The following is a 9,833-nucleotide window of genomic DNA, read 5'->3' as shown; positions in this document are numbered from 1 at the left end:
CGTCGCATCGCGCGGGATCTTACTAGTATGTGTGTGTGTGTATATATATATATGTATGATGAATATATATGTATGTGATAAAACTCGCTTAATAACTCATATTGTTCATTATAAAGAGTTAAAGACTCATTTTCGTCTTAACTTTTACGACTTTATGTATATATTACTTTATTATATATCTATTTTATTAATGTAAAGAAAGCAAACATAAATAATAATAATAATTATAATTTTAATAATAATAATAATAATAACAAAAATAATAATAATGATAATAATCACCACAACTATAATAATATGACAATAAGACTAATAACCCCATAAAGACCTAGATCCGTCATATTATTTTGTCATTTATACTTAACTCACTTTATCATTAACAACTAGGAATAATTGTCGGCAAATCTCGAGGAGCTTGACCGTTTTCATTCTAGTATTTTTATTATCTCATCTTCACTAAATCCACTTGTCAAGGTAAGTAAATTCACACCCCCCCCCTTTTTACCGTTTTTACATTTTTTGGGGCGTTATGCGTTCACAATCAAACTTATTATAGATTTTCACTACGATTCCAATATATGTGTTTATTGAAATTGCTCGATTAGTTGATACGTGTGAATGTGACTATGTGTTTACTTTTGTTATGGTGGTTGGTACCTCACCCTCATCCCCATCCTCAATAGTATGATCATACGCCGTCGAAATAACTCGTTATCAATATGATTCGGGTGAAAAGACAACTTTTATTTATTGTTATACTAGTTGTAGTGATTCATAATTATTGCATGGAATTGTCTTTTTAAATATTATATATACACAAAACAGTAATTTACTTGCACAACTTTATGTTGACAAATATATATTTTTTCACGCATAACGCAGGTAGCTTTATTGGATGAATCAAGTATTGATGTTTAGATGATACTTTAGGTTGCTTTGATGAATGAAGAACACATTTATTTTAAGTTTTTTATGATTTCAATATTTATTTGTAACGGTATTTTTGAGACAATGTTTGTGCTTTTGAAATTTGATATATGAATGAATAATTTAAATATTGGCACGTGTATTTTACGTAGTGTATTCTGAGCTATGATACAATATTATCGCGCCCCGGCATGTTCCGCCGTAGGTTGGGGTGTGACATTTGGTGAGACCATGACCTTTTTTTTAATTTAAATAATATATTAAAATCCGTTTAAGGGAAATCCGAGTTTGGTGAGACTTATGACCCGCAAAAATTATTGTTTGATAATTAAAGTCTAAAGAGTTTCACAAATAAAACGCGATGTTATAGCCCACTTAAGGGCTATCCTTTTAATTCACTCAACTTTCATATTTTATTAAATTATAGGTTTTAACATGTTTTTATCATGTTTTGTTTTTGTTTCAATGAGGAAATCTTTTTATCTATTTTTTGGTGTCGATATAGAATGCTAACATGTTATTTATTTTTAATTTTTACTTTTTAATATAATTAATATTTTTTTATGTATAACTACATATATTATAAATTCCGACTCGCACATGTTCCCCTTCATTGCTTTCTAGAGTTGGATTTAAAGATTTAATGATCATAATTAAAGAAAAAAATACATAAGTAATCTAATTATAACATTTTTTATAGTTAAATTACTATCATATGAGATATTTTCTTATTAGGCTCGTGAATGCTAGCGATATTTTTAAGGCCATTTTAGTTTTTGGAGGACCACTTGTTTGGCCCAATACAAGTCTTCAACAAGTTCCACGTGATGTTTTTCAAATCAAGACTTTTAGAAACTAACAAATCTTTTTTTTTTTGAACGACCGACTAAGTAACGCCGGATATTCCGTACGCGGCCCTCATTAGCCAAAGGTAGCCCGATCCGGCCACTATTCCGGACGGACGAAGCATCTAGCGGTCCACCCTATTGAGGGATTCACCGGATAAAACCCTACCCCAACGCCCGCCTAATGGCACGACAGCGAGGAGCCGGTAAAACCGGGTGAGATCAGGACTCAAACCCTGGCAAGCCAGGGTCATCCCTCATATCTCCCATATAAATTGGTGATAGTGAGGTTTGAACCCCTACCTCTCACTTGTAAAGTGAGTGCTCTACCATTGAGCACATCCAATTTATAGAAACTAACAAATCTTATCAAGGTAAAAGAAAAAGGTAGAAATCATAATTTTGTTCAACTTTAACATGTGAATTTAGGGTGTTCATCAAATCGAATAACGAATTTAAGTTAATTGAACTGAATAATCTGAATAATTAATTTTTTTGTTAGTATTTGTATTCGAATAAAAGTTGAATTATTTGATTCGAATACGTATTCATATTGTATACCATATTCGAATTTAATTCGATTCGTATTTGAAACTCGAATTCGAACCGAAGTCGAATAAATTCGATTTGATTCATGTTCACTTATGTTAAAAATTTTAAAAACCAAAATCATAATTGTAAAACACATAAATATTAGTTTAAAGTTGATACAATATCATGTGATAATAAGTTCAAAATTAAAATATAAATAGTCTGAGATTAAAAAAAATGATATGCTTTATTGGGTTTAATATTTTTGTAATGGATATTTATTATTTACGGATATGGCCGAAACATATATATGTGTGTATTAATTTGAATTCGAATTTTTCATCGAATCGAATAATAAATCATAAATTTGCATTCGATTACTATACTCGAATACAAATCGAATCGGATTTGAATTTTTTAAAAACGAATTCGAATCCAAACAAATTTCGAATGTCTCAAATTCGAATCAATTATAAACACCCCTAATATGAATGGGCAAAATAACGTTAATGAAACTTTACAGAAAAAAACTAGAAAAGCAAAATAATATTAATGGAACTTGCAAAAAATATAAAGTAGGTTGATTTTAACTGGAGTTATTTACGAGAAAAAACATAAAGCATAATATTTTAGTTTTTTTTTTAATTGTATTGCCATGTAAAGTAGGAAATCAAGCGATTCATCAGATTCCTAATCGATAAATTCATTGATGATGCATCGATTATTATTCATCAAACATGGTGTGTTAATTAACGACAAGCATAGACAAACCCATAATTAATAACAGTAAACGTTTGTTCTTTAATTAAATACACATAAGTACATGATACTACAAAGTAGAATTATCAATTAAATAGATCGCGCCAGTCTAGCATCCCACGGTTCCGTACTCTAGAAACGGAGATGATCGGGTGGCCGGTGACCCATTAGTGATCCAAATTGTCGTTCAAAAAAAAATCCTTAACTAAAATACAATGCAATCAATCACAGTTTTGGTGTGTCTTCCGAAAATCTTGGAAGTTGGACAATCGAGTTGACTCGGGTGACACCTTCTAACCCTGACCACCCGGCAGCAGTTTCCTCATCCCCAGATCGTGTTAAACCATCATTGTTCGGTTCAGGTGATCTGACCGTACAGTTTCTCTGCAGTGATGGTTCATAGTTTTGGCCATCATCCGATTCACCGGCTAATGTTGCCGAAGAGAAACCTTGGTCTTCACAATCAGATTCGGAATCCATCCTACCGTCCAAAAATAAGCAAACGACTGCACAATCGTCCATTTTAGATGTCGGGTATTTGGTTTTCCATTCACGAGCAGCCGAGTCAACCAGGTTTCTTGCTGCTGTTGATCGAGTTGAAGCTGATGACACTATTTCAATCACTTCTTCATTGCTTAAGACATCCCAAATCTGCAATTGTTGTCAATGGATTTAGATTTGGTTATTTATTCTAATTTAGGGTATGCATAAAACTGAATTAACCAACTCATAACCGACATAACCGAATCGAATTAACCCAACCCAAAACCGACGGTTAAGTTTTATGTTTTTATAAAATCCAAATTTTCAGTATGGCTTTGGTTACATGTTCCAGAAACCAACAAACCTGAACCAAAACATGTAAAAATCGAACCGACTTTTATAACCGAACCTAACCCTTAAAATGTGAAAAGCCGACCCATTGAATTTATGAATTATAACTTTATTTTTTATGGTTAAGTAATTTAGTAGTAAATAAATAAGAAATGGCGTAGTTCAAAAATGTTAGGTCCAAATATGTTTTAATCAATTAGGGTTTGGATCCAATACAAATGACTTTTATTGTGAGAAGTGTACAAATAACTAGAGTATTTATGTTTTGACACTAGAGTGATTATTATTACACTATAATTTTTGAACTAGAGTAATTATTATTACACTATATTATTTTTAAAACATAATTACTCTAGTTCAAAATTGTAATTACTCTAGTTATTAATATGTTAATTTTATTTATACCGGATTCCACCCCTAATCAATTAATCAATAATTAACGAAAAAAGTTAAGACCCAAAGTTTCATGCCTATGTTCATTATTCCCGTCTTCTTTTTGCCCAAAAAATTCAAGCCCAAATGGTAAAGCCGAAAAAATCCGAAACCGAACTCATTGTGACAACTGAAATCCAAAAAAAACGAACCAAACGGTTTCCAAAAACAGGATTCTCAGTTTTTGGTCCGGTTTCAGCCCAAAATCGACCCATACCAACCCATAAATAAAATTCGGGATAAAGTTTTACTAAACATACCCCGTCTGAAGCGAGAACGATGAACTTATCTCTATCAGTGAGCACGCGGTGAGAAAATTCAGGAACCGAGATAACTCCATATTCCTTCAAACAAAAGTCCCCAAATGCGCGTGCCATTGCTAATCCTGGTGCATCATCAAACGGTAACCATACTCTTGACACCTCGGGTTCATCTTGCAATGCAAAGACCCGACCTTTACAACGTTTAATCCTTTCAGCCTCTCCTATAATACCACAAATATTTTAAATCTTTCAATTCTGAAACACTTTTTTATAAAAAAAAATAATTGATTTATTTACTTGGTAAGTCAGGCTTCAGATCAACAGTCAACTGAACTGCCATATGCGAATCGTTGCTATCGATAGATGCCATAATAGCCCGTGAATCTCCTATGCTTCCCATGAAAAGATTTGATCCCTTTTGTTTAAACAAAAATCAGAATCAAATACAAAATTCAAATTTGTAACATGAATAACAATACCTGTTTTACAATGGTGACAGCTGTGCTGCCACTACAAAAGCAATCCAAACGGGGATGAAACCGCAATTCTTTATCCATCGATTTATACGATTTCAAAAACGCATCTTTCCATGATAAGCCCGTTTTATCTTCTACTCCCGTTTCACAATCGGGCCCTTCGGATACCGAGTCTTCATTACAACAAATATTACTACTAGATTTATTTTTCTTTGAGTCGTAAGAATCAAAAAAAGATATTAATTTCAATGGTAATGTGTCACGAACTTTACGAGCAACTAGATGACCATACGGTCCATGACCATCAAAGACTCCACAGAATGTCACGTCTTCTTCCATGAAATCCTTATATAAACACACAATTAGTTAGTTAATTACATATCATACCTGCCATGAACCAAATAAAAATGTTGTTTAAAAAAGAGACTTACTTCCCATACGATCATTGCGTCTTGATTTATACCCTTTCGACCTTGTTGAGTAAAAATGCAAGAACTTTGACTTTTCCCATTTGTGCAAATACGGTTTGGTATAGATGACATATGCTGCAAGGCGGTTATGTGGTTGGAAAATGTTCTTTTTGACCTTCTTTGACCACCAAAAACCGCGATTTCAAAGCAAGAAGGTGGAGACACGTTGTCTCCATCGCTCATGCTGCTACAAGAACTCTTGCTACTTGTGGAAACACAACACCCCATTTTTTCAGTTAACCAACATCCGGTTTAAACGCAAAATCGAAAATTTTGTATCAAAAGTCAAACCTTTGGTAAGGCAGGCTACACAAATGCAGAAATGAATGTTAAATTAAAGATAGCTTGTTATAGGCATAAGCCTTACTTAACATAACAAGTGGGAGCTTTTATATGCATAATTAAAGAATCGTTTGCAACTGTCAGCACATAGTTAAGCAATTAGTCAACTGATCAGCTTATCGGATCATGGTTTTTAATTCAAAGTAATACAATAAACTACTAAAGATAAGTCCTATACAACATAGTTGCAGGCTTACAGCAAATATTTGAGACATGACAAAAAAGAATCTGGTTGACCTAAAAGATATAGCATAAAATCAATGGGAACACAGATGATAATGTGATATTAATTTGGGAATATTAATTTGTAAGAAAGATTGTAATGATGGCATGACAGTTGTTATTGCTTGGGACATGATTGGTTTTTATCATGCCAATTAATAATAACAAAAAAATAAACTGTTCAAATCAAATCCTTTCTGTATGAAATAATTGTATAAGCAAAGCAAATCATGGTCATGTGAGTTGTGACCCTCAATCTCCTCTAATCCATTAAAGATTGAAAAAATGAGTACATAAAGGTGAATATCAACATTCTTAGCTCAGTTTTTGTAAATCTTATTATATTTTTTACATTAAAAGGTAAGATGATATTTTTGGGTAACTTTAGAATTTCAAGTAATCTTATAGAAAAATAGTACACTTACATTTTCACACAAACCCAAGTTTTCCCATAATTAATCTTCAAAAACAAGCACAAATTCATCAAACTTTGTATACCCAAATTGTGCATGCTGGCAAAAAGAGAAGCTGACTCAAGAAATAAAAAAGATATCAAGAATTCTCGATTAGGAACATAAAACAAACATATAGAGACAAAGAAGGTTCGTGTGCAGAAAATAATAAGATAAAGCCATGATAACTATAGACCAATAAGAAAAACCCACAAAGGTTTAGGAAAAAAGATTGAATTTTTAGTGAAGAGAAAAGGCAAAATAACCTGGAAACTCAAGATCAAGAAAGAGAGAGTTACGTAGCCATAGCCATTATTGTTATTGTTGGTGGCAATGACTTCACGGGAAGGGGTGGGTTATAATTAAATTACAGTTGATATGCGGTGGCAAAAAGACAGGCAGAAGAAGAAGAAGAAGAAGAAGAAGAAGAGAAGTTTAGTATTGGGGAAATATGGTTTAGAGGAGGATGATGTGGGAACTTTAAGATTTGTATCGAAGGATGTTCCTTTTATTATGTCTTGCTCACTTAAACCTTTTTTTTTTTTTTACGTGTTAATGTCAATTGTTACATGATAAATTAATAGCAACACTAGGGGTGACAATTGTGATTTATAGGATTGGATGAGTTGTATCAAAATGTATATAATGGATAATGAGTCAAACTAAAAAAAGAAAATGATTAAAACGGGTTGATATTTCTCGGGTTTTTTTATTGAACGAGAAAAACAGAGAAAACTTTTTAGTATTTTTTCTTTTTAAGTTTTTGATTTATATTTCGAGTTATAATTTTTTAATTTTTTTTTTTTGAAATTTGGTGAGGGGTTTTGAAATGGTTCAAAATGGGTTGAAATTTTAAAAACCTCTCACCAAAAAATTCAAAAAATTAATTAAAAAACTATAACTTAAAATATAATTCAAAAACTTAAAAAGTAAAAATACTAAAAAGTTTTCCCTGTTTTTTTCGTTCCAGAAAAAAAACCCGAGAAATGTCAACCCGTTTTGACTTGTTTTAATCATTTTCTTTTTTTAGTTTGACTCATTCTAACTCATCATATACATTTTGATACAACTCATTAAACACATGGGTCAAATTGCCACCTCTAGCCAACCAAAAGAACGGTTTGAAGTAAAGCATGAATTTGTGCCCTCCCTCAATGTTAGAAGTAAAGCTTCTTATTAGGTCTTTCATCTTGAGTATTCACACACGTCGTACGAAGAGCCGCCATCATCTCTTTTTTATGTCAGATCCAATCAAAAGTTTTACAAGCGACGTCCCTCACACTCCTCTACTCCTTAAGCTCGTTCTCCATGTCTGGTCTCTTTTCTTCCACATCGATCAAAAGACGTCCTTAATAATCCCATTGGGGATGCCGTTGAATTTTTTAAGATTGAAGATATTTACCAAGACCACAGGTTACACAATAGTATTTATGACTCATATGCTTTGGTAAAGAAAAGTGTTCACATTCATTGAATTGATGTGATTATTATGAAGATGTACATTCAAAATGAATTAGGTTTCGTTAAACTTGTTCTTATGTTTTTAAGTCATTTTTCATATCAAGACTCATATTTGCCAGGTATTTGTTACTCTTCACTCATCGGACACTAAGCATACCTGATTATCATCTTATATAGTTAAAGGTTTCATGTGGCTCCAAACGCCTTAAACTAAATCAGAATTGGTTACATGTTTAATGACAATAATATATAATAATATCTTAGTTTTGATGTGGTAAACTTCAGCCTTTCAGATACTTGGGCGATATTACCTAATATCATATCCGTCTCAATGTCAGAACAAATATATAACTAATCTCTTATCGTATCACATACTTCAAATCCATATCACAAATGTTTTGCATTTTTCATGCTAGAGTCATGTTTTTTCTGACATCCTGAGGAGTGAATGCTTAACTCTCTCTATTCTCTTTGTATTTTTGGGTAAACTGTTGGAAGTAATTTCGGACTACAAGTCACAAGTCGGTGAACTTGAAGGACCAATGTTGACAAACAGGTCATAGTGGTTATGTTTCCTAATTGTATTGTAATTATAATTGGTAAGTCATGGCTAGAAAGTTAGGTTAGTCCTATATAAGCATGTCATGGTTAGACATTATAGATTGTGGTGGTGTGAGATGCAACCGAGTTAGGGTTCATCCAAAAGACACACACGAGATGTAACCGAGCTAGGGTTCATTTAGATGTAACCGAGTTAGGGTTCATCAAGAGTCAAACCGAGTCAGGGTTTGATAGTTGTAATCAGTTTTTTGAGTAAGATTTTTTGATTAATATAAACGAGAGTTATTCGTTTAATATTTGTGTGTTGATTATCGATACGGGACTTGAATTGGTATTAGAGCCAAGTTCAAGAAATCGATAATTGGTCAACACTCGAGACAAGGGTCGGTGACGGGCTGAGGTGAGGCGGGTCAAGCAAGGCTCATATCGGAACTGAGTTAGGGTTTCCGAATTGGAGTTGCTTTTCACGGTCGGGCCTGTTACGGCGATGGATACAGAGGGTTTGGTTGAGTCAGTGATTGGCATACATACGGAAACAACAAGCGGCTGTTACGACAATCGGAGTTCTGGAATCATCGTCGAGTTTACGAGCAGCAACGGGTAAATCGGACCTACAACGTCTTTCTTTAATGTTCGGAGGCAAAGATTTGAAGAACAAGAAGATCGGGTTTTTTGTTGTTGAAGTTGGGTTCTGCAAATTTTTCAAAAAGGAGATGATCAAGAAAGATTGTTGTTCTCTCGATTAGATGACCGGAATCGCAAGCAGAGGAGTGGCTATGCGTTTTCGTACGACCGAGTGAATGGTCGGGGACAAGGTCATAGAGGTAGTCGAGTTCGGGGGAGCCGAAGAACACATCTATGGATCAAGAAAAGTTCCGGGGAGATCAAGGCCAAGATGGTTGTGAAACCTAAGAAGGTCAAGATCATGAGTCAAATCAAACAGGGCAGAAGAGACATGCTCGGGGTTGAAGAACCCAATTTTGAGTCAGAAATTAGGGAGGTGATTGTTGGAAGTAATTTCAGACTACAAGTCACAAGTCGGTGAACTTGAAGGACCAATGTTGACAAACAGGTCATAGTGGTTATGTTTCCTAATTGTATTGTAATTATAATTGGTAAGTCTTGGTAGCAAGTTAGGTTAGTCCTATATAAGCATGTCATGGTTAGACATTATAGATTGTGGTGGTGTGAGATGCAACCGAGTTAGGGTTCATCCAAGGGGCACACACGAGATGTAACCGAGTTAGGGTTCATCAAG

The 9,833-nt window shown here is 33.6% G+C and overlaps 1 protein-coding gene across 1 annotated transcript; it reads right to left on the bottom strand.

The window, feature by feature from the left end:
• Positions 1–3,089: 3,089 nt before the first annotated feature.
• LOC143606350 (putative protein phosphatase 2C 52) lies at positions 3,090–6,950 on the bottom strand. The gene is made up of 6 exons (XM_077082147.1): positions 6,820–6,950; positions 5,499–5,843; positions 5,071–5,412; positions 4,889–5,006; positions 4,589–4,812; positions 3,090–3,713 (listed from the first exon to the last, which is right to left on the bottom strand). Exons 2-6 carry the CDS (start codon positions 5,763–5,765, stop codon positions 3,288–3,290), a joined length of 1,377 nt encoding a protein of 458 aa, XP_076938262.1. The 5' UTR covers positions 5,766–5,843; positions 6,820–6,950; the 3' UTR covers positions 3,090–3,287.
• Positions 6,951–9,833: the final 2,883 nt, after the last annotated feature.

This window comes from Bidens hawaiensis, unplaced genomic scaffold (assembly GCF_021521415.1).
Source record: "Bidens hawaiensis isolate Kalapana, Puna unplaced genomic scaffold, B.hawaiensis_p1.1 tig00074428_1, whole genome shotgun sequence".
Classification (NCBI taxonomy): domain Eukaryota; kingdom Viridiplantae; phylum Streptophyta; class Magnoliopsida; order Asterales; family Asteraceae; genus Bidens; species Bidens hawaiensis.
This window is presented reverse-complemented; position numbering and strand designations above follow the sequence as displayed.

Excerpts from the sequence above, each read along its gene's own strand:
- LOC143606350 (XM_077082147.1), bottom strand. The coding sequence starts at position 5,765 with ATGGGGTGTTGTGTTTCCACAAGTAGCAAGAGTTCTTGTAGCAGCATG. Across the intron at positions 5,413-5,498 it reads ACGCAATGATCGTATGGGAA|GATTTCATGGAAGAAGACGT; the intron begins GTAAGTCTCTTT and ends TGTTTATATAAG. Across the intron at positions 5,007-5,070 it reads CTGTCACCATTGTAAAACAG|GGATCAAATCTTTTCATGGG; the intron begins GTATTGTTATTC and ends TTTAAACAAAAG.